Source organism: Schistocerca cancellata, chromosome 5, assembly GCF_023864275.1.
Source record: "Schistocerca cancellata isolate TAMUIC-IGC-003103 chromosome 5, iqSchCanc2.1, whole genome shotgun sequence".
NCBI lineage: Eukaryota > Metazoa > Arthropoda > Insecta > Orthoptera > Acrididae > Schistocerca > Schistocerca cancellata.
In genome coordinates this window covers 429,864,992-429,889,807 of record NC_064630.1, presented here as the reverse complement: position 1 = coordinate 429,889,807, position 24,816 = coordinate 429,864,992, and the positions used below count along the sequence as shown (strand labels likewise).

Below are 24,816 nucleotides of genomic sequence, written 5' to 3'. Positions count from 1 at the left end.
CTTTCCATTTATTTGTTTAAGTACATAATGAACAAATTATACTGCTGCTAACGTGGTACATCCAACTTCTTCCAACACAATGCTGTAAATCAGCTGACACGCTGGCATTGCTGTAATGTTCTGAGTTGCCTTTTAACATTATTTTCTCAATCAGTTTGCTGAATGTTGAGGTTCGAGCAATAAGCCTGTAGTCCTGAACAAGTGTTATTTACTTTTCGTGCAAAGGCTTGATTACAGCTAGTGTCAATTGTCAGGGGAATACACAACCTTCAAGAAAACAGTTTATCAGATGAACTAATGGTTTCAATAAGTCATGTTATCATTTCTTCATCTAATCCAACTGATTTTCAAACACTGGAAAATCCAGGAAGGAATAACGACAATATTATGTAAAGGATAGACTGCTACTGAACACACAGCGAAGATATTAAGTCACAGACAGACAAAACAAAAAGACTACTAAACATACAAGCTTTTGGCCAGAAAGCCTACTTCTGAAATAGACAAAATACACTGCTGCGGTCAGACTGCAGGGCGGGGAATGGGAGGGAGAGCAGGCTACAGGTGGTGAACAGTGAAGTGCTGTTTGTGGGAGCAAAAAGGGACGAGAGAGTAGGGCAGCTAGGTGCTGTTAGGAGATTAGATGAAGGGTGGGGTGGAGGAGGAAAATGGAAAAAGTAAAACAGCTGTGAGTGCACTAGTGGAATAGAAAGCCATTGAATGGCAACAGGGAAGGACTAGGTGAGTGAAGGATAATAACTAACGAAGAATGAGACCAGTAAGGTTATGGGAACGTAGGATAAATTGCAGGGAGGTTTCCCATCTGCGCAGTTCAGAAAAGCTGGTGTTGGTAGGAAGTATCCAGATGGCACAGGCTATGAAGCAGTCATTAAAATAAAGAATGTTGTATTGGACAGCCTGCTCAGCGACTGGATGGTCCAGCTGTTTCTTGCCCACAGTTTGTTGAAGGCCATTCATGTGGACAGACAGCTTGTTGGTTGTCATGCCCATGTGTAAACCACATGACTGGTTTCACAGGTAGCCCTGCCTTAGATTGGATAGGTGATGCTTGTGACCGGACTGGAGCAGGTGGTGGTGGTGGTGGTGGTGGCGGTGGTGGTGGCGGTTGGAAGAGGATGTCTAGGTCTATTACAAGGGTAGAATTATTATTCCAACCGATTTTTTGTTTCTGAAACTATCAATAAGCTATGCTAAGGGATGTTATCCGTGCACATTGCAGGTAATCTACCACAGTTTTGTTCGTTAGTGACTCAAATGTATGCTCTCGATCCAGTTTCATAGCAACATAATCTTCGACAGTATCTATGCAGTAATTATCAAAAATATTTCTAACTAGAAGCGGATCAGAAATGACATTATTCACAATTACACAATAGAAAATCCGGGATGGAATGTAACAATATTAGAGAAGGAAAGTTGCTACTCACCATATAGCGGAGATGCTGAGTCGCGATAGGCACAACAAAAAGATTCCCACAATTATAGCTTTCGGCCACTAAGGCCTTTGTCAGCAATATACACAACCAACTGTGGTTTCAGTCATCCAAGACTGCAGACATGTGCGCAAGTTGCGTTTGAAAGAATGTGTATGTGTGTGTTGCTGACAAAGGCCTTAATGGCCGAAAGCTATAATTGTGTGAATCTTTTTGTTGTGCCTATCGCAACTCAGCATCTCCGCTATATGGTGAGTAGCAACTTTCCTTCTCTAATATTATTCACAATTAATTCTACATTATTAATATGAGTTCCTGGTCCACTGTTTATGATTTTATTTACAACTGACTAGCACGTCTTGTAAACATTGTCGAAGTTTCATATATGTTGGCTATCTCTTTCTGCTTTTAATATCCTGACTGCTCTGTCGAACTGATATTTGTACTAACTTGCAGAGACTTTTAAGAACATGTTCCATTTATTGTAGACCCCTGGTACCAATTACTGATTCCCAATCATCCTTCTCAGCATGGCAATGTTGTCTGCAAATAGTATTCTCTTGTACCAGTACAGTTTTCTCGGTCTGAATTTGGTATTACATTTTACCACTAGTGTATTACCGAAATCATCTGAGAGGTGACCATTTACGATGCCTGCTGAGATGACATTGTCATAATTTGTTGCAACATGATCTACTTAACTATTATGCATGTTAATTATACTATTGAGTACTAGTCCATTTTCATCTTCAGCCTCGTAAGAAGGGATACAATCTGTAAAATATCTGTTTTCCTGACAGTTACGTAAAGTGTTGCTGTTTACATCACCAAGTATGATAAAATTTACATTTCTATGACCTGACAATTTACTCAAAACTCCATCTAATGAGTTCAGGAAAGTACCAAAATTTCTAGAAGGGGATCAACATTCACTTATAATAAATAAGGAAACAGTGTGAGCACCAGTTTGAGAACTGCAATTTCAAAACCTCTGTCAGCGCAAAACTTGTTCACTCCTGCACTTTTTCTGTGGTGGTTGCAAACTTGCATATTCTCAAGTAAATGGCAACACCACCCCCTTAATTATTGTTTTACAGAAAAATGTTGCTACGTTACAGGCTTCAACATAGTCCAGAGACAGTACTGTGATCATCACTCGACATCAACATGCAGTAACCATTAGCAAACTGCAGGTGGCAGTACTAGCAGAGGAGGGCACATAAAACAAATCGGGTCGGATGTGGAAAATACTGCAGTCATTGTTGTAATGTGGAAACTGAGTGATTTATCAGACATCCAAAAGGGTATGATCATTGGTTTTTGAACCAAGGGTGTAAGTATTTCCAAAAGTGCTAAGTTTGTAAACTGTTCATGTACCACCGTGGTTTAAGTATACAATGCATGACAAAATGGTGCTATCTAAAACAGGCCTACAGTCAACTGTGGCGCACAATGGACCATGGATGACAGGGGTAAATGATGGCTGCAGAGATGTCTGCTGGCAAATAGACGCACAAATACTGAGCAACTGACCACCCAGATAAATTAAAGATTGTTCAGGGAAAGTTGCTGCATCTTTTCCTCCGCATCAGGCGCCTGGTTCTTACACACATGTCGACTGCTGCTCTTCAGTGATGAAGACTGGAATTTGCACACCAATATCACGACTGGGTGTTATCGATTGCCTGTTACTGATTCAAGTTGTCTTTATCGAAGTGTTGGCATTGTGCTTACATTTCACAGCATGCAGTTGCAACTGTAGCGACTCTAAAGTTAAATGTTGACGAATTTATTTGTGCACTGTATTCAAATATTAAATTTAGCAGTTTTCAGTTATTCATCCAAATATCAGCAGTGCGTTTGCATTTCAAGGTGTGCAGTTGCAGCTGTAGCTGTTCTCCAGATAAGTACTGACAAAGTTGTTTCTTCACTGTTATTCTGTTATTAAATTTAGTGGTTTTCAATGGTGTCTCATGCTGTTTCTGGTGAAGTAACAGTTTAATAAACTTTCATTCACTGTGTTTTAGAGAGTTGTTTGTGCATGGTAGCCATTTATTAAATTTAGTATGGTTGTTTTCAGCTGATGTTTCTTATATTTTTGCAGTGAAAAATTTCAGTAAAACATTTGTTCACTATGTTTAATTTCCTTAGTGTTCCAACGGTCACTTGAATTTTTGGTTTTAGATAATAAATTGTATGAAGTTTTTGTGGTATTGGTATTAGTTGTGGTTTAGTAGTATTAATAAAAGTAGTTGCTTTCTTAGTAGAGAGTGAAATTCAAGATCACTATTGTTACAGTGTGTACACGCCGGCAAGGAAAAAAAATTCCCTGATTTCCCAGTTAACAACACACTTTCTCCCACGTGAAAACATACTTTTTCCCTGTTAATTGACAGTACATTTTCTCTCGGAACTGTATAACTTCTCAATCCTTTGAATGGTTATGGTTTTATACATGGGCGTAGTGTTTCCCAGTGCTTTAGAAAACTTAACTCAGGGGAAATACACATTTTGGAAAGATGTTTGATGTGCAGCAACACGTACGCTGCGTATTTTCATATTACGAAAGTATAAATTCGAATTCCACCAAACACTGCATGTTGCCTTCCGAAGCATTGAAATCGAAATTGCGATGCGCTTTTGTAAGCCAGTCATAGTACAGGATATAAATGTCTGATCTTCTGTGCTCAAAATTCTTCTAAATGGCTCGTCACCAAAGAGCTGATTTTTAAATGAGAGTCCCAGATTCCCAGTGAAGTAGACCTCGACCTGATATTAAGCTTTTCAATGCGGTTTTTGGGATGTAAATTTTCTTGGGGTATTAGTACTTTGTTATCTCATGTTTGGTTCTTTATTATGGCATAATGCCATATGTGCTAGAAGATGAAAACATATACTTGAAATGCACCGATCAGTTGAAACTAGCCAATAGTGTGGAATTAAACACTTCGTTTCAAATATATTGACTGCCTCAGTGGAAAAGATCAATAAAAGAAAATTTCTTTAGGAAACCGACAAAAATAACTTCACTATTCTGCTTTACTGTCAGAAAGGGAGAAACAAAATAAAATCTGAAACTAATGATGCATTTTAGCCTTCCGTAGTTATATGAATGTATTTTAATTCACATGATAGCTCCCAACCATAGAAATCCTGTTGTGTTTTCATTTGACGTGAGAGCAGTAAATGAAGAGGAAACAGTAAAATCACTAAATGTAAAAATGGGTCACGTGGAGACAACCCACTTCCGCATTATAACTCAGACTGCTCTGCGCATCAGTCCTGTCCCTCTCTCGAGCGTTTGGGATAGGATGTAAAACTTTTTAAAAAAATTGAATTTTCAAAAATTTGTTCATTTTGCAGCACACATCTTTCTGAAGAGTGTGATGCATAAAACATACGTGTTTGAGGAAATGTAAGACAAGTTATTTGGTCTTAAGTGTGCCAAAGTGCAGTGCCACGCCTCATCACACAGCATTCTTCTATCGCAAATTACTGTATTTCGCTCTGTGGAATTGAAATGCGTAAATTTTGTAATGGATGCCATCAAACTATATTCAGGATAGTGGAAATTAAAATGTCCTGTGGTGCTTCTCCTGCTTCCAGTCGGCTGGTTTTTAAAACTCTTCAGAAAATTTGCACTCTTTATTCCCTATTAGCTAACAACTTGCTGCTTTGTGTGACATAAAATTAAGTATAGGATACATAAAACCAGTAACGACAAGAGACAAGAAGCAAGATAGCACACTTTTCTTCAATCCTTAGCTACTAGAATTTTTCTCTCTCTAATCTTGCTACAACTTTACATGGCGTGCTTTCCTTTCTGTGAAAGAATCTATTGCCTCATCAAAGTTCGTCAAATGTTTTGCTACATGAAAAATCGGAATGTCGTCGTCTAATATTGAAAAAGCTGTTAATGCAAATAGGACCCAAGACTGGTGTGGTTTCTCGACCTTATTACGTCTATTTTGTGACTGTTTCCTAGATAAAACAAAATAGGCCTTTCTAATATTGCAGCAATTATACCACACACCAAATAAATGACACTGTTTTGGCACAAATGGTCATTTTTATAACTTGGCAGAACATAATTCACAAAGTACCAATGTCAAATGCCTATTAGGCCTACTACAAGCAAAAAGTTTTACATTAGGAAATAGTTTCACACTTCATTCATACACTCCAGATTCTCAAGCATGAGATCGAAAAGTTGTAGTACGAATTTTTTATACAAATTTGGAATCATATTCTTCCATAATTTGTGTGATGTCCCCGTTTCTTCTTCTTCCTCGTTCTAAGAAACAATCTTGTCATCATTAATTCTGTGACTATTCCTGCCAATGTCAAAGCTTATTCGCTGGTTAACTTCACTAACTCTGCCAGAATCACCGGTTTAGTTATCCCACGATTATTCTCTGCTTAGGCATTTTTACATATTCATACAACGCATTGTTTGCGCTACTTACAGAATAGAATTTAAAGCAGCTGCTAGCCAGGTACCGTATAACTGGCCTTTACTAGTATACCGATCTGGCCAAAAATTTTCTGTCAAAATTTCATTTTCTTGGATACACCTAGAAGATAATACATAATCTTTCTTACCTTTTATTCCTGTTAGTAGTTTATTCCCACTCTGGTAGTTTTACTCTGTGTATTCTGATGGTAATTATAACAATGCTCATCATTCGCAAGACAAATCAACCACATAATTAGACAGCGGTTGGCTTTCTTCCTTTCGGCTTTACTCTGCTTATCTCATATAGCCCCTTTTGTCTGCAGGAAAGTTTATTTCTAGAGGAGTCCACTGACAGCCACATCCCGTACATTATGCATGCATTCACAAATCAACTTATGATTCATTCAGAAATCAACTTAGAATGTGTTCAAAAACGTTCAAAAACCGACAGGGGTTCCAAAGTCATATGAATAATCAATATACCAAGGTCCGCTGGATGCTAGGCGCTTTGTCAAACCAGGTTTTTTCCTCAAGAATATGAATTTTCCTCTTCCCCCCTCCTTGATCCAGGCCTGCTGCGCATGCATGAATCTGGCATATTGGGAGCGTCAGTAAAATTTTTCTGGTAGCATCTAACTGCTTGCTGTGATTGCTTATTGTTCATGCAAACAAAGTTGAGACTCAGTGCTGTGGGAAATGGGAGCGACTGCAAATGAGAAATGCCTTTACGGTCACTCCCATCAGCCATTGCGCCAAGTGTCAACTTTGTTTGCGCATGTAGTACACAGCCAACAGCCACATTTCTGTAGCCAGAAGAGGGAGAGGATACTACTCAACTGTGCATGCGCATGATCCCGCTCGTAACTGCTAAAATGAATCTAATGTTAACAGTTGTGACATCTTGCTCATCAGAGGCAATTTGTTGTTACAAAGCATTGCATAGTCTTCCTAAAGCCTTTGATACATTTTGTTGTTGGTAGACGTTTGTATCAGCACTGTGTTTTGTTGTTGTATAAGACGCATTTACTTTGCAATTTAAATTTTGTTTTTTCTCTTATATTTTAATGCTGCAGTATTATTCTGCAGTAGCAGGATACAGTAATATCCTTTGTTAGATTAGCAGTTCTTACCAGTCAAAATTACAAAAATTTAACTGAAAACAAAAACAACACAAAATTCCAGGAATTCAAAAAATTCCTGAGTTTTTCCCAGTTTTCTCCAGGATGAAAAAATTCCCACTTTTTTCCCAGATCTCCCAGTTGTCCTGGGTTGTATACACCCTGTGTTAGTTCTTTAAATAGCTCTTCTGTAGTAATTGACCTCAGGCAATGTAGATATTTAGTTTTTACAGTAACTGTTAACATTTTCCATGAGTGAGAAGTGTGGGTTTCGTTGTAGCTTTGTGAGTAGTGGGTTACGGTGTGAAATTTGTTCAAAGTATTTTCATTGGGGGAATGCAGTGGGTGAGCCAGTGGGCATTCTAGCGAGAAATGCAGAATTTGTAGCAGAAATAAAGTGACAGATGAGGACCAACTGTGAGAGTTTAGTGGAAAGGAGCCTCTTGTAGGTGTAGGTGTAGGGAACATGCAGAAGTGCTCGGCATTATGGATCCTAAGTCGGTTGCAAATTCTAAAACTAAGAAGAAGATTCTGCTGCAAGGTAGTTTCTATGGCAGAGGTGTGGGCCAGCAGTTGCAGCAAGTTTTGGTGAGTGAATACCATGTCACTAGTGATGTAAAGTCTGATGCAGGGTTGGCTTAGGTGACTTAACACAGCGGAGTTATGTTGGAATTTTACAAAAGAGGATCAGGCAGTGATTGAGGGTGGAGTTGGTCTTGATAGGGATGGGGAGTATGACATAGGCAGTGACTTTGTAAAGGTAGCTATTCAAACTGGTGGCACAAAAATGTGCACTTTGTGCAACTGTTTCAGCATCATGATCAGCCTCATCTTAATGCTGCTGTTAGGCATATTAACATGGTGCCGGAGGGCATGGCTCACATTGCATTGCTGCTAGCTGAGTCTATCAATAGATCAGGTTTCACTAGGCTTGGCCTGCATTTCAACAGGTATGGAAAGGGGAGGCTGGCAAAAATTACAGGTAACAGTGTAGTGGGCAGTGGTGGGATCAAATGTGGGAAAATTCCTGTAGTAGTTGGTGTTAAGAGTTGCAGCTTTTTTAGATGGAAGTCAGCTGATAGGTATCCCCTGCATAAAGGAAGTATCTCTAATGAAGGGATCACTTTCAAAGGAGGTTAGGTATCCTCCAAGTAGTGAAGGAATTAGCACATTTCATTAAAATATAAGAGGTATTAGAGATAAAGTTAGCAAACTGCTTATAGATGTTGACTGACATTATAGGTATATCAGAGACCAATTAAATAATCTGACAATTCAGAGGCTTCCTTTACCAGGATACAGATTAGCTGGTTGTTTTTCAAGGAGTTCTTTGCAGTGTAGGGGTGTGGCCATGTATGTGAAAAACAGTATTCCATTTGAGTCTGTAAACGTATCATGGCACTGCACTGAACAGATATTTGAATTTGCACTCAGGCAGTTGAATTAAGTGAAATTAAACTTATAATTGTCATTATTTATAAGGTCTCCTAATTCTGACTTCAGAGCATTTCTGCTCACACTAGAGAGGGTTCTTGGTTCCCATTATAAGAAGTACCACAAATTAGTTGTATGTGGTGACTTCAATATTAATTTTGTGTATGACTGTACAAGAAAAAGAATGTTGGAACATCTCCTGAAGTCATATGATGTTATGCACACACTGTTTTTACCAACCAGTGTGCGAGAAAGCAGTAGCACAGCCATGGACAATATTTTAATTCATTCTTTATTAGCAGATGGCCATTCTGTTAGTGAAAGGGTGAACAGCCTTCGTGATGCACAAATTTTAACACTACAAGGTTTTTGTACTTAAATTTTATATATAATTACAAACTATGTAGAAAAGCTAATCCAATGGCAATAGAGAGTTTCTTAAATCTCGTTAAGGAACAAGAGGGGCAGGATGTTTATAGAGCCGATAAAAAAGATGACAAATATGAAGCTTTCCTTAACACATTTCTGATGCTCTTTGAAAGTTGATTTCCATCAGAATTTTCTAAACAGGGTACTTACTAGTAGTAAAATGCAGAAATTGGGGATTATATCAAAGTGTAAAATTTTAGAAGTAGTCACAATCAAGCTACAGTGGCCCATTACAAACAGTATTTTAATGGGTTAAAAAGTGTTATTAGGAAGGCAAAGAGTATGCGGTATGCAAACAGAATAGCTAATTCACAGTATAAAATTAAAACCATGTGGTCAATCGTGAAGGAAGTGTCTGGTCAGCAGCACAAGTTCAACGATGTAAAGTCAGTTCATAGTAAAAATGTTTCTGCTATTGATGAGACATATATATGTACAATATTTAATGATCACTTTCTGAGCATTGCTGGTAAATTAAATAAAAACTTAGTTTCTACAGGGAATCATGTAACTCTCTAGGAAAAGGTCATTCAGAGACTGGTGTGTGAAATACCCCTCTGTGATATTGACTGACAAGGGCGAGGTTGAGTCAATACTTAAATTACTGAAGACTAAGGACTCTCATGGACACGATGGAGTACCTAGCAGAATATTAAAGTACTGTGCTGCACATATTACCCCTACCCCCTGCACTTAGCCATATTTGTAATTTTTTCTTTAAGAATGGTAAGTTTCCTGAACGATAGAAGTACTCAGTAGTAAAGCGCTTTGTAAAATAGGAGAAAGGGATAATGTAGACAATTTTAGACCTGTTTCTAAGCCATCAGCGTTTGCTAAAGTTACTGAAAAGGCTGTGTATGTAAGAATAATTGATCATTTTATTTAACATAATTTGCTATCAAATGTATAGTTTACTTTTAGAAGTGGTTTAACAAGCAAAAGTCCTCTTTTCTCTGTGAGGTAGTGGATAGATTAAACACGAGATTTTGAACAGTAGGCATCTTTTTTTATTTAACTAAGGCACCTCATTGTATTGATCACAAAATATTGCTTCAGAAATTGGACCATTATGTTTTACGGGGAGTAGCTCACAATTGGTTCACCTCTTACTTTGATAGCAGACAGCAAAAGGCCATTCTCCACAGTGTTGAGAATGGCTATGGTGTGGGGTCTGAATGTGGCATGGTTGAATGGGGGTATCCCAGGGATCAGTGTTGGGGCACCTCCTGTTCTTTATTTATATAAATGACATGCCCTCTAAAATATTTCTGTTTACTAAAAGATGTTGTGTGCAATGTTGGCACTGTTTCAAATAGTGCATTTCAAGACATAAGTTCATGGCTTGTAGAAAATTAGCTAACACTAAATAACAGTAAGACTCAATTTTTACAGTTTCTGACACACAATTCAACAAAACCCAAAGTTTTAATTTCAAAGAATGGGCATATGATTAGTGAAACTGAACAGTTCAACTTTCTAGGTGTTCAGACAGATAGAAACTGTCATGCAAAGCCCACATTCAGGATCTTTTACAAAGGCTTAATGCTGTCACTTTTATTCACTATTCAAAAGATATCTGAAGTAAGTGATAGTTTGACATGAAAAGTAGTCTACTTTGCTTAATTTCATTCACTCATATTGTATGGTATTATATTTTGGGATAACTCTTCCCATTGTCAAAGGGTATTTTTTGGCTCAGAAAGGGGCGGTTCGGGCAGTAGGTGGTGTATGTTCATGAATCTCTTGTTGATCCCTCTTCATTAGTCTGAGTATTCTGACATTGGCCTCTCAATTTTTCCTGTTAACAGTATCAGCTTATTCCCAAGAATTAGCAGCTTTCACTCAGTTAGTACTAGGCAAAAATCCAATCTGCATTTGCATTGTATTTCCTTGACTCTTGTGCAGAAAGACATGCAATGTACTGCTGCATCCATTTTCAATACGCTACCACAAGAATTCAAAAATCTTAGCAGTAATCCACACACACTCAAATCGAAACAGAAGCGTTTCCTCATGGGTCATTCCTTCTATTCTGTCAAGGAGTTCTTTGAAAAATTAGGCTGATTTCTGTGTTATATTGTTAATTTCATTTACATGACCTATTGGCTCATCTTTTTTGGGTTTATAATCATTTTATTTTATCTATTATTACTTTTATGTTGCAATTTCATCTACTGACACGTTCCATGACCTAGGTGATTTGCTACTACGGAAATAGATGAGTAAAATAAAATAAAAAAATAATCACATTTGATGCACCATCATACAGTTGGCCACTGATGTATACCGTATGAAACATCTGAAAGTAACCGCCCCACAATTGTCAGAAGAGTCCGGTCCTGGCCGGAGGAGGAAGCATCATGGTCTGGAGAAAGTTTTCATGGCATTCCCTGGATGATCTCATCATTCAAGAAGCCACAATGGATGACCCAAAGGATACATCTATCCTTGGGGATGATGTCCACCACCACATGCAGTTTGTTTATCCTCAACATGATGGCATCTACCAGCAGGACAAAGCCACAGGTCAGACAGTTCAAGTGTATGTGCATGGTTTGAAGAGCACTTGGATGCTGGATTTAAACCCAATAGAGGATCTATGAGATCACCTCGATTGGGCTGTACACACTACGGATCCTCAGCCATTAAACCTAGTGTGCCACAGTACTGGAGTCTGCATGGCCCCACATCCCTGTCAGTACTTTCCAGAACCTCAATGACTGTCTTCCTGTGTGTCTCACAGTGGTCTGCACTGTAAATGGTGGTTATTCAGACCTCTGACAGGTGGTTACATTAAAGTGACGGGATAGTGTAATTTGAAATAATAAATGCAATCTACCGATATCTGGTGTTCTGTAACAACTACAACTTATTGTGTCAATTCTGTCACAAACAATTCAAAAATTCATTTTGGTTCCTTGGCCCTGTACTCTATACGGGGAGTGTTCACAAAATTTTGGAACATTCGTAATTTCGTGCCAATAGTGTGTTGGAGCGAAATGCAGTTGGCATCCCTGTGCAAGTTTGTGTTTCATGTACTGTGTAACTGCTGGAAGTTTCATTGTTGTATACCTGTTAGCTGTGATTCAGTGCTGTATTGAGAACATTGTGTCACAAAGTTTGTGAATTTCGAGATGGAAGAGTCAGAGGAGCAATGCATCTGCATTAAATCTTGCATGAAACTCAAAAAACCTTTACAGAAACTCAACAAATGATGCTGGAAGCCTATGGTGATGAGTGCTTAACCCGTACTCAGTCTTACAAATAGTTCACATAGTTTAAAAATTATCAGATGGCAGTTAAAGATGACTTTCATTCAGGACACCTTTCGATGTCTACTGACGATACTCCTGTCAAGAATGTCAACAAAACTGTGCACGACAATCAAAGACTTACTGTCAATGAGACTGGAGAAGAATGTAACATTTCAGCTGGATCACGTCATGAAATCCTGACACAGCACCTTGGAATACATCGTGTTGCTGCCAAGTTCATACCACAGCTCATGAGTCAGGACTATAAAGACCTTTGCCTCGCAATCTGTAAAGACCTTTCAGAGCATGCAAATAAGAATGAGATGTTCATTAACAGAATCATAACTGATGAGACGTGGGTCTATGGTTATGATTTTGAGACCAAGGTTCAACCTACACAATGGGTTGGGAAAGGTTCTTCAACACCAAAAACTAAATCACTGTGTTGCCTCATCCTAAGTACTCTCCAGACCTGTCCCTTGCAGACTTTTTTTTTTTTTTTCTCCAAGTTGAAAACCCCGTTGAAAGGACAAAGATTTGCAACCATAGATCAGATAAAAGAAAATTTGCAGATGGTGCTTAACATGATACAGCTAGAGACATATCGAGACTGCTTCCAGAAGTGGAAATGGCATTAGCAGCAATGTGTCATTCGTGGAGGAAATTATTTTGAAGCAGACCACATACAATAAGTAAAAGATAACCGTAGAAAAATTTTGTGGCCGAAGTTCTGGAATTTTTTTAACATACCTCTTAATGCAGAAATGACATTACTCTTGTACTAATTTAAGTCTGTGTGAAGCATATATGAAACAATGGAAAGTCCAGGTTGGAATCTACAATATTATGAAAATGACAGATTGCTACTCACCATAAAGATGACATGATGAGTTGCATACACAATGGAAAGACTGTTACACATCGAGCTTTTGGCAAAAGCCTTCTTCAGAATAAAAGGAGGTTTTGGCTGAAAGTTCAATGTGTAACACACTTTTCATTGTCCCTGTGTGCAACTCAACATGCCATCTATATGGTGAGTAGCAATCTCTCCTTTTCATAATATTGTTGAGGAATAATAAATCATATTCCCAGTACTGCCAAGGATTTTCACTTGATCGGAGGACTGGTATGGGATGCTCTCAGCCTTGTGGTGTGAAATGAGGAGCTAGTGGCTCCACAGTCTGTAAAGTCTGCAAAACGACCAGGAGCGCCGTGCGTTGACCACATGCTCTTCCGTGCCGCACCCACATGATGCCACAATGCAGAGGGTGAGACAGCAGCCAGTAGACATCCCTTGGGTCTTCATGGCCTGGCAAGGAGGTAGTATATATGAATATTGTACTTTGGCTACCTAGTGTAGCACTGGTGGAAAGTTTCACTGCCTTAAAAAGCATCACTGTTGTCCTCCAGAACCATTGCTGCACTGACCTGGCATTCTGTGAGTGATTTTCACAAAAATTCATGATTTCTGTCCTTGAGAAAGTTGACATCTGTAGCATAATACTATACATTCAATTAACTGTTTACTAATTCTAGAACCCATGTTATTACTAAGTCCTTCCCTCATCTGTTGAGCTGTAGACCAGAGGTATGTGGAATCTTCTTTCTATGCACCTTATGTCAACAGATATTACATTTTAAAATCCCTTGCATACATTTTGGATACCTTTATTTGCACTTTACATCTCTTCCTTTACAAATGACCGATTCTGTAAGCTATGGTAACATGGGACAGAGAACACAATTACCTTTAAGCATATCAGTTCATGAAGTCATCTTATGAGAGAGATCCCTAGGTCTTTTGTTTCTTTTCTTGCTACATCATTTGTTCCCAAAACATCATAATTCACAGAAGTCGCTGCCTGAAATTTTGCACCTGCTTTTATTATGCTAGTTATATTTTGACTGCTTCTACACTTGTTTTACCTGTTCTTAATGGTTGGTAGTTATTGTTTTTAGGCCTACCAGGACTTCTGTGTTCTGTTATGACACTGTCTTTTCTTTTTTGTTCATAGTAGCCAATAATGCTTCATGACTGTCAGTGAACACACACACACACACACACACACACACACACACACACACACACACACACACACACAGTCTAACTTTTTTTTCCCCCCTGAGGCTGAAAGTAAAGAAAAGATTTGAGACCCTGTTCAAATTGTTTCTTGAACAGCCAATAATCATTTGGCCTTCTGTATGTCATGACCTTCTCCCATATTTCCTAACTCGATACCTAGCATTGTTAACAATGATTGAAAAACTATAAAAATTTATGACAATATAAATGATGTGCTTTTCAATGAAAGTAAAATTATAATAAAAGAAATTACATCAGTCTTTTCCACGTGGTTTCCATATATCAAGCAACAACTATACACCTATAATGGAGGGGGGGGGGGGGGGGGAGAGGAAAGAAAAGTGTGTGCCACAATAAGTACAGACATGGTACCAAACATTTGTGAGCCAATAAGACATGTTTGGAAATAAAACTTTATTGACCACATTGGCCGTTCACAGTATGCACCATTTGTACTTATAATACGACATAAAAAAGAACAGGTAGAACACATTTTAGCTAAATCACATTAATTTAAAAACAACAATTTTAAATCCACTACTATGATGTAACTTTTGCCTTAATAAAAAGATGTTTACAGAGTACCCAGAGATGCAAGATTCATTGCTGAACTTATTTCACTATGTCGGAACTACACCCATTTGTTGAAACTAACAACCAGGAAGTAAAAAGGATGCACATTTTGCATTATTGGGATCTTTTAAGAAACTGCATCATGTTTTAGCCCTCTATATTTGAGGTAGCCTCAATCTCAACAACCTTGAAGTTTTCATTTAAAGATTCCTTATTTCCTTCCAACAGTACATCATTGATTAATTTCTGCGCAAGAAGATTTTGTTGGGGGGTGAATGCACGTAACTTGTTTGCCACATGCTGCCCAAATGTGTCAAATGTATCTGGTGCCTGTATTGAATTCAGTTTGTTTCCTCCCATGGACAATATTTCATTTGTTCTGTCCTCCATTGGACGTTTCCGCTTCCCATAAGGTGCTTCAGTTACACTTTTATTTGAGTTGGAGGATCTCGGAGTAGTCGGTGTTACTGGTGTTGATGATGATGATGATGATGATGATGATGATGATGATGATGGAGTAGTTGGTGTATGTGGGTTCAAGTTGGTGTCTTCAATGGCATCATTTTCCATATTACTGCCCTCCTCAAACTGGAGAAAAACAGTGCCTGTTACTGATTTGTGCTGTAATTATTATTATTATTATTATTATTATTATTATTATTATTATTATTATTTATAGGGCCTGTGAATTATTTTGTAATGGATATGCATACTGTAAGATACAGAATTGGTGCAGTATGCTGAAACAAGACACCGTACTGTGAAGGTAGATGACTTTATATGATCTAATTGAAACTTACAGAGACAAATTGAAATTGTTAATACAGCATGCAGCAACATAATTTCCAGATCCCAAAATGCAATAAAACCCATTTTGTGATCACAATTTTTTATTTTTTTAATACTGTAGGTACATATCTAAAGTTTTGTTTTACGCAGTTTTGAAAATCATATCAGGTAGGTGACACCCCCATTTCCCATGGACCGAATAACTATTTCTGACATTTCTCATGACCCTTACCAGCATAGCAGCAGATATGTTGGCAATTTCTGCCTGGATATCAGCCTTCAGTTCCTGCAGGGTCATCGGACAATTGACGTAAACATGGGATTGTGGGGTGGGGTGGGGTGGAGTGGGGTGGGCTGGTGTTGGGGTGGGAAAACACACACACACACACACACACACACACACACACACACACACAAAATTGCAAAGGATCAAATCGGGCAGGCGGGCTGGGCACTTCGAATGTGACTTCAATTCTCGGAGAAACCCATGTGAAGCACTTCCCAAAAACATTCCTGAGGATACAACTGTTATTTTCAATGCTGAAGCCCATTATCACTTGACCGGATGTGTCAGCAAACAGTCATGCACTACTGGGCCAACACCAATCCCCAAAAACTGCACTAAAGGCCTCTGTAGTCATCAAAAGTCACAGTGTGGTGTGCTGTTTCCTCAGCTGAGATTGTTGCATCGCGGGTTTTTGAAGATAACAGGATCACAGTGACTAAATTCTGCTCCCCCCCCCCCCCCAAACAACTCTATGAACTGGACTTGGTGAACATTCAAGTGCAGATTTTGTTTCAAAAGGACGGAGCAATGGTTCACACTTCAAGGGTGTCAATTGTTTTGAGTGGCCAGCCCACCCTCCCAACTTGGTGCCTTACGATTTTTTGTTCTGGGGTTTTTTGAAATCCCGCATTTCTGTTAATGGACTGAAACATTTTAAACACGATATCTAAAGCAAATGGCAATTTTGTCATTGTTTAGGAGCTACACATGGAATACGAGTCAGAACTGTCTCATCTAAAGGAAGTGGATCACTTCTCTTAAACTTGGATCACTTTTCTTAAACTAACAGTGTTGTGTTAGTGGCTGCAGCAGATGTGAGCTGTGAAACTATGCCCTGAGATGTAGAAACAAATGGAAGAGTCTCTACTGGAAGTATTCTACAGAAGACAAACACACAAATTTTCCTGAACTAGTTGTCAATAATAGATTGAAAATCCCACACCCTCAATTCTAAATTCCACCGAAATTGTGGAATATGTTCTTGTTGATGATAATGATTTTGCAATGCACCACGTTACAAAGAAGCCATATCATCATGAAACAGTGAACAAGGAGGAAAAAAATTTTTAATTACTGACCGCCAAAGGCACACCATGTTGTAGAAAATACATTTGGAATATTGGCGATAAGATGCTGTACTCTCCACACAACCATCAATTTGAAGCTGGACAATATGGAGACTGCTGCATTAATTTATTGCATTTTGCACTACTCTTTGAGGAAGTTGAATTGTGTGAAAGGTGTAACCAAGAAGTTATGTATCCACGTCAAAGTGGAGCGAGAAGACAAATCTTTGACAACACAAAAACTGTTAGAGACAAATACAAACACTATTTCAATACTGTTGGAGCTGTTCCACTGTATAATTGATTCGTGTACTGGTAATTTTTCCCCCCTAAATGTAACTGTACAACATGAACAAGTATATTTATGTTCTTTTTATCGCAGTAATTAACTTCATACAACCACCTTCAACTTATTAAATCATATATGTACGCAACACATATTCCTTTGAATAAGCTTCTAGTGTTTAATTTCCTGTCACACTGCCTCCTAAATTTTATCCTCAATTGTGTTTCTGCTGGGTCTAAATGTTTCTTCATTACTCAGAAAGAAGTGGTGGTCAAAATATCACAAACTCTACTTATATATTGCTTCGTTTTGACATAATATCAAAAGACTGTTTTCTTGCTTAGCTCTCTGTGCTGAACAGCCAGCAACAGTTTTTTATTTTATTTTTTTTATTAGGGCTTTCCTGTTTGTCATTCAGGTAACTGATTGTATTTTCTCTATTATAGAATTATAAGCAGCTGCTCTCTTAACTCAATGCTATATTTCTTGCTCTTAATTTTCCGCAATCATATGTGACTCCTATACATTTGAATAAATTCAGCAATGAACTCCCTAGATCACTGACACAGATCTGCCAGTTTAAAATCCACTGTGCACATGCAGCCAAGGAACACTAAACTGAACAAACAACTGACTCAAAACATTCCGCACCAGATTTATGGCAAACTCATGTCCAAAACCTACAATTTGCCTATGCAGATGCGACTGGTACCAACATATTTGAGTAATTTTGTTCAAACTTCCATCATCTTCCATGTTTGCACACATATCAGATCTGTGCAAATCACCCTTGTCCAGACACAATGATCTGTCTGCAAAGATGTGATGTATGCAGGCAGATCATGGCATGTGGACCAGCTTTAAACAGGAACTAAATAGCACAAGAGATTCCAACAGATTGCATTATTTAATCTTTCAGGTCCAAGCTATGAATCTATTCTTTTATGTGCACAAAATGGCATTGCCTTTTTTCTTATGGCCAATACATAGCACTATTAGATAAGCTGACAATCGTATATTTCTATTTGTGCAGATTCAATTAACACCCAGCTTCAGTACTAGGATTATATACTCCTAATTGGATATACACTACTGGCCATTAAAATTGCTACACCAAGAAGAAATGCAGATGATAAACGGGTATTCACTGGACAAATATATTATACTAGAACTGACATGTGATTAAATTTTCACACAATTTGGGTGCATAGATCCTGAGAAATCAGTACCCAGAACAATCACCTCTGGCCATAATGACGGCCTTGATATGCCTGGGCATTGAGTCAAACAGACCTTGGATGGTGTGTACAGGTACAGCTGCCCATGCAGCTTTAACACGATACCACAGTTCATCAAGAGTAGTGACTGGCGTATTGTGATGAGCCAGTTGCTCGGCCACCATTGACCAGACGTTTTCAATTGGTGAGAGATCTGGAGAATGTGCTGGCCAGGGTAGCAGTCGAACATTTTCTGTATCCAGAAAGGCCCGTACAGGACCTGCAACATGCGGTCATGCATTATCCTGCTGAAATGTAGGGTTTCGCACGGATCGAATGAAGGATAGAGCCACAGGTTGTAACACATCTGAAATGTAACGTCCACTGTTCAAAGTGCCGTCAATGCAAACAAGAGGTGACTGAGACGTGTAACCAACGGCATCCCATACCATCACGCGGGTGATACGCCAGTATGGCGAAGACGAATACACGCTTCCAATGTGCGTTCACCGCGATGTCGCCAAACATGGATGCGACCATCATGATGCTGTAAACATAACCTGGATTCATCCGAAAAAACGACGTTTTGCCATTTGTGCACCCAGGTTCGTCGTTGAGTACACCATCGCAGGCACTCCTGTCTGTGATGCAGCATCAAGGGTATCCGCAGCCACAGTCTCCGAAATGATAGTCCATGCTGCTGCAAACATCGTCGAACTGTTCGTGCAGATGGTTGTTGTCTTGCAAATGTCCCCATCTGTTGAATCAGGGATCGAGACATGGCTGCACAATCCATTACAGCCATGTGGATAAGATGCCTGTCATCTCGACTGACAGTGATACAAGGCCATTGGGATCCAGCACAGCATTCCGTATTACCCTGCTGAACCCACCGATTCCATATTCTGCTAACAGTCATTGGATCTCTACCAACGCGTGCAGCAATGTCGCAATACGATAAACTGTAATCGTGATAGGTTACAATCTGACCTTTATCAAAGTCGGAAACATGATGGTACGCATTTCTCCTCCTTACACGAGGCATCACAACAACGTTTCACCAGGCAATGCCAGTTAACTGCTGTTTGTGTATGAGAAATCGGTTGGAAACTTTCCTCATGTCAGCACATTGTAGGTGTCGTCACCAGCGCCAACCTTGTGTGAATGCTCTGAAAAGCTAATCATTTGCATATCACTGCATCTTCTTCCTGTCAGATAAATTTCACGTCTGTAGCATGTCATCTTCATGGTGTAGCAATTTTAATGGCCAGTAGTGTATATGCTATTTCCCTCAGCAGTATTTCAATTTTGGTTCAGAGCTAGTAAAATGAAAATTAAATTTAAACTGCACTGCACTCAAAAGTGAAAAACATGAGTATCCATTGCAGATACTGCTTTCCATTACTGTGTGGCTTAATAGCAAACAGTAACAAGTAATGGTGAAATCCAGATATTGGAAGTATTTACTTTAGTTCCTGACAGATGCATATTTGATTTCAAAGCATTCAGAAACCAAGGCCAACTTTTCCACTGTATGTCCACTTCCATTACTACAAATTTCTGATTTTGTGTGTAACATACAAAGTTAGTGAAGAAGTACATCTCACAGAATTGTCAACTAACACAATGTTAATGAACAACAGTCAGCTATACAATGTCAGAAAAACAGAACTGATTATTCTAAATAAGTGGAATAAATACCAAACTTCACAGATGTTCTTCTTCATAGCTTGCAGGACCAGCACTCCCAGAATAAAGGTACTGGAAACATTGCATACCCATGGTATATGTGGATAACTTCCAAAATGAATTTTCACATTGCAGTGAAGTATATGCCGATTTGAATCTTCCTCCATTCATTCTGGAAACGATGCCCCAGATCACAGCAAAGGCATGTCACCACAATATCATTTCTTCCAGGAGTCCTATTTTCACAAGGTATGCAGAATTTTATTCTGTGAATTTTGTAATTAGGGTACGAGTTACTTGCGGAAGTATAGGTGTGAAGGTGGGTCGCTAGTTGTACTTTGTTAGGCCAGTTGGTAGAGCACTTGCTCACAAAAGGCAAAGGTCCCAAGTTCAAGTACCAGCCAGCACACCGTTTTAATCTGCCAGGAAGTTTCAATTCAGCGTACACTCCACTGTAGAATGAAAATTCATTCTAGACTAAATCAGTTGGTTCCTTTAAGTTTTGTGTATAGAAATTGTTACTTTCTCACTTTGTCATTTGCTGTAAGTGAATAGGGAAAGATACAAGAAAACTAAAAAAGACTTAGAAACATCTTCTGTATTACCTATAAACTGATGTCAGCTGTGTAAATGTATTACTTTCGTTAAAAAAATTTTAAATTACACTACGTTGAAAAGCAATCTTTCTTACTTGTGCACCTGGCCCCAGGCCTAGGTCTGGAACTTTATTCTGCAATGAAGTCAGACCACCCAATGGTTGTCCTGGTCTCTGATTCAAAGTCTGTAACACTATATAAACATACAAATAATTAAAACATGATAGAGTCATCTGATACACAGTGATACAATAGCATAAAAGACAAGAAGCATCACTCGTCTATAAACAGCTGCATCTGAAAATTGAGAAAATATCCACGTTTACTGCATTCTATGGTTTGTCTGCAATCAAATTTGGATAGGCTTCATCATCAAGTTGAAATTGCTTGCTTTATCACAGAATTTGCAGGAGTCAAGTGCATCTTTAAGTTGCAGGTAGTAGCACACAGCTTCACTGTGACATTTTTTCTTACTACAGTACACTTAACCTACTTCCATCATTGTATAGATGACAAGAAACTGTTTTAGAATTTCAATACCAATAAATTATTTGAACCAGATAAAGAGACACATAATATATTTTGGCTAGTACATTTACAACATTAGAAGTTGCAGCAGGCCACATTACTTGGTTAGAACAATTTGCTAATATATTTTGTTACATATTTCACGGTGGAAACGGAATGTTTGATAACCTCAGTTTTTGTGCTGTGGCAGTTTATTTTTATTTATTTAATTTCTCTTAGATGAGTTTACAAGAGCAAGGATTGCATATCTGAATGCTGTAGGGTTTCTTCACAACACTGTAAATGCTACTATTAATTGTAGATATGGTTACTGACTGTGGCTACTACAAGAACTTAATGGAAGAATTTGCTATCTGCAAACAGCTGCTACATGCAACAGGAACTGTCCGGTGTCTTCATAATGCAGCAGTTTATTGAGTTAAGGGACTGAGGGAAACTGGCTCCTGTGGTGAACACATTGTTAAACTTTAATACTTCCTATGTCAGAAAAATTCCAGGGCTCCTTTTTTTAGTGGGGGGGGGGGGGGGGGGAGGAGTGCAATACTAAATGGAATAATTGTTGTTTTTAATGCTACCTGGTACATATGTATCCTTGAAATGACCTTGGCCATGTTTCCACACAAACTCGCTATGTGGCAGGGCTGTGCTCAGCAACACATTGTTTAGGTTCTTGGTGCATTAGTTACAGTGACACAATGGATGCTGACTGTGAGCAGAGAGTGAACATTAAGTTCTGCATTAAGCTTGGGAAAACCTGCAGCGAAACATGGGCATTAATTAAGCAGGCATACGCAGCTGAGGCACTTTCAAGGATTCATGTTCAAGAAGTCATGTTTTTGAGTGGCACAAAAGGTTTCGTGAGGGAACAGATTCAGCGCAAGATGATCCCAGAGCTGGTCACCTGCCTACAAAACATACCAATGCAAATGCGGAGCGTGTAAGGGAAGAGATTCAGCGCAATATGATCCCAGAGCTGGTCACCTGCCTACAAAACATACCAATGCAAATGAGGAGCGTGTAAGGCAGTTACTGCAAGAAGATCATCATGTAACTATGCATGTGATATCAGAAGAACTTAATTTGAATTGTGCTGTGTGTCATACAATTTTACACAAGAATTTAGGGAAACAAAAACTTAATGCAAAACCCTAACCCCACAAGCTAGCAGATGAACAGAACGAGGAAAAACAAAGAATTTCTGTTGAACTACTACATATAGCCTGGCATTATCCCATATTTCAGCTGAAGATGATTGCTGGGGATGAAAGTTGTGCAACCAGTATGACTCTGACATGAAGCACCAATTAGTTTAATCGTGGAGATCCTCATCAGTTTCGAAAAAGTAAAAGAGAACCTTCAAGAACAAAGCCAATGTTTGTCACATTCTGTGATAGTAAAGGATTAGTTCACCATGAATATGTTCCTCTAGGTCAAACAGTGAACCAAATTCTTTACATTAACATCCTGAAACTGTTTGCAAAAAGCAATTTGATGTCACCACCCTAATTTGTGTCATTCTCATGACTTGGTTGCACTGCATGACAATGCAAGACCCCATACTGCTTTATCTGTTATAGCGAGTATCTGGCCAGACATTCTGTTACTGCCATCCCATATCCACCATATTCGCTCAACCTCTTGCCTTACAATTTTTTTCTTATTTCTACGAGTGAAAAGGCAACTGAAAGGAAAGCTTCACCAAGATATCGCAGACATCCAACGGGTTGTGCAAATGAGCTTACAAGCATCGCACTTGAAAATTTCCCTGCTTGCTTCCACGGCCTAAAGAAATGTTGGTAACTGTGTATAGACAGCCAAGGTGACTACTTTGATAGGAGCTTGGATCATTAACCTCGAAGTGCACTTCTCTAACTGGTAAGTGCAGTTCTCTATTTTTCCTGAAAAACTGTCCTGGAACTTTTCTGACAAAAATGGCAATTTCTACTTTTGTTGAAATAGTCTGGAGAACACCACAATTCAGCATTATATGATAACTCTCAGACTGTAACTCAGTCTGGAAATGTTTCGCAGGAAAGGACAAACTTGGTAAATGTGTCGTGGATAAAGACCTCAGTTCTAACCAACAGGTTTCAGACACAGCCTCCCACAGATAATGAGACGGTCAGTGGACCTGGTCTCATTCCTGAACAACTGTCTCTTAGGGAAACAGCTTCACAAGAAGAAGAAAGAATTCTATCTATGTTCTGGCTTCATCGCAGGAGGTGTCATTTACCATGTAGAAGAGAATATTCAGGGAGCAGTATAAAGCATGGATTATGGTAACTGCAGATTGTCATTCACCTTGACATCGAAATGGACCCTATTCTCCATTCTCTCCAGATATTGGCAGGACAGCTGAAGACCACTTATCTCATTGATCAAATTACATCACATCACATCACATTTCTTGACCAGTATTACATGGTAGAGGGAATCCCTGAACAGAAGAAGTGTTTTTCAAACAACGGAACAGCAGAGTGCATGTGAAATGCACACTGTCCATTTGTTTGCTCTGGCACAATTTTGAGAGACACAAGGGAAAAAAATCTCAGAAACCAGCCAGATAGCTTTCACAGCAATTCCCAATTACACAATAACAAGAACTGAAAGTTGGTGAACACCCAAGTTGGTAAAAAGAGGGAAAATCCCGACAAAATAAGGAATTGATACTGACAAGATAAGTTAGTCTCCCATTGATGATGTGTGTTTACAGCAATGTGTAGAAATGTTTAGGTCTAGCAAGGTCTAAAATGAATCTGAATTCAACAACCACTGCATCCAACAGTCAGCATTGGTGGTGCAGGTAAACATTTTTTTTCTTTCTAGAGTGCCAGGGTCAGATGCAGCAATTGTAGAGCCAACCAAAGACAGTCTAGACTCAGGAGCACAGAAGAAGTGACTTTACCTAATACTGACTGGGAAACCTGTTCTTGCATTACAGGCGATAAAAGACAAACAATCTTGCAAACTACGTCTGAATGTGCTATCAGACACTGCCTGGAACATCTGGGCTAAAAGCCAACATGCAAAAGAAATAGTTTAGAATACCTATCTACAAGCAGACCTGATCTTTTCAAGGACTTCATCAATGATCAATGATAAGACAATGGAAACTAAAACCAAAACCTTCATCAAGAAAACTATTGTGTTTGGTACATTTAAAAAGTGAATTTAGAACATATACTTCCAAAAAAACAGAAGAGTTGTGGTTGCAGCTCAAACATATCATATACTGCACAGTAGATGAATGTGTACCAAGTATGGTAACAAGAGACAGCAAAAACACATATAATTATACGGTAGACAGAGTGTTGTAAAAACAGAAATGGCTACACTCTTGCTACAAAAAGAATGTACATTATCAGAGAGAAAACATCTGTAAGATGACCTATGTTTGAGGCCTACAATGTTCCATACAGTCACTTGTTGATAAGTCTGGTGCTGAAACTTTACATGAGACAAACATTCAAAATATGATTCCATATTGAAGGCAGATTCATACATCAGGATCTTGCTACTGTGTCATTGTTTGGATGTGTGATATTGAAATAAGCACT

At 38.8% G+C, this 24,816-nt stretch overlaps 1 protein-coding gene across 1 annotated transcript in view; it reads right to left on the bottom strand.

Annotated features, from left to right (window-relative positions):
* Window positions 1-24,816, bottom strand: part of LOC126189008 (mediator of RNA polymerase II transcription subunit 15) — a 140,547-nt gene that overhangs the window by 52,981 nt on the left and 62,750 nt on the right. Inside the window, exon 6 of the mRNA XM_049930819.1 lies at window positions 20,827-20,924. Within this exon, the coding sequence (XP_049786776.1) occupies window positions 20,827-20,924 (98 nt within the window). The remainder of the gene's footprint in view (window positions 1-20,826; window positions 20,925-24,816) is intronic.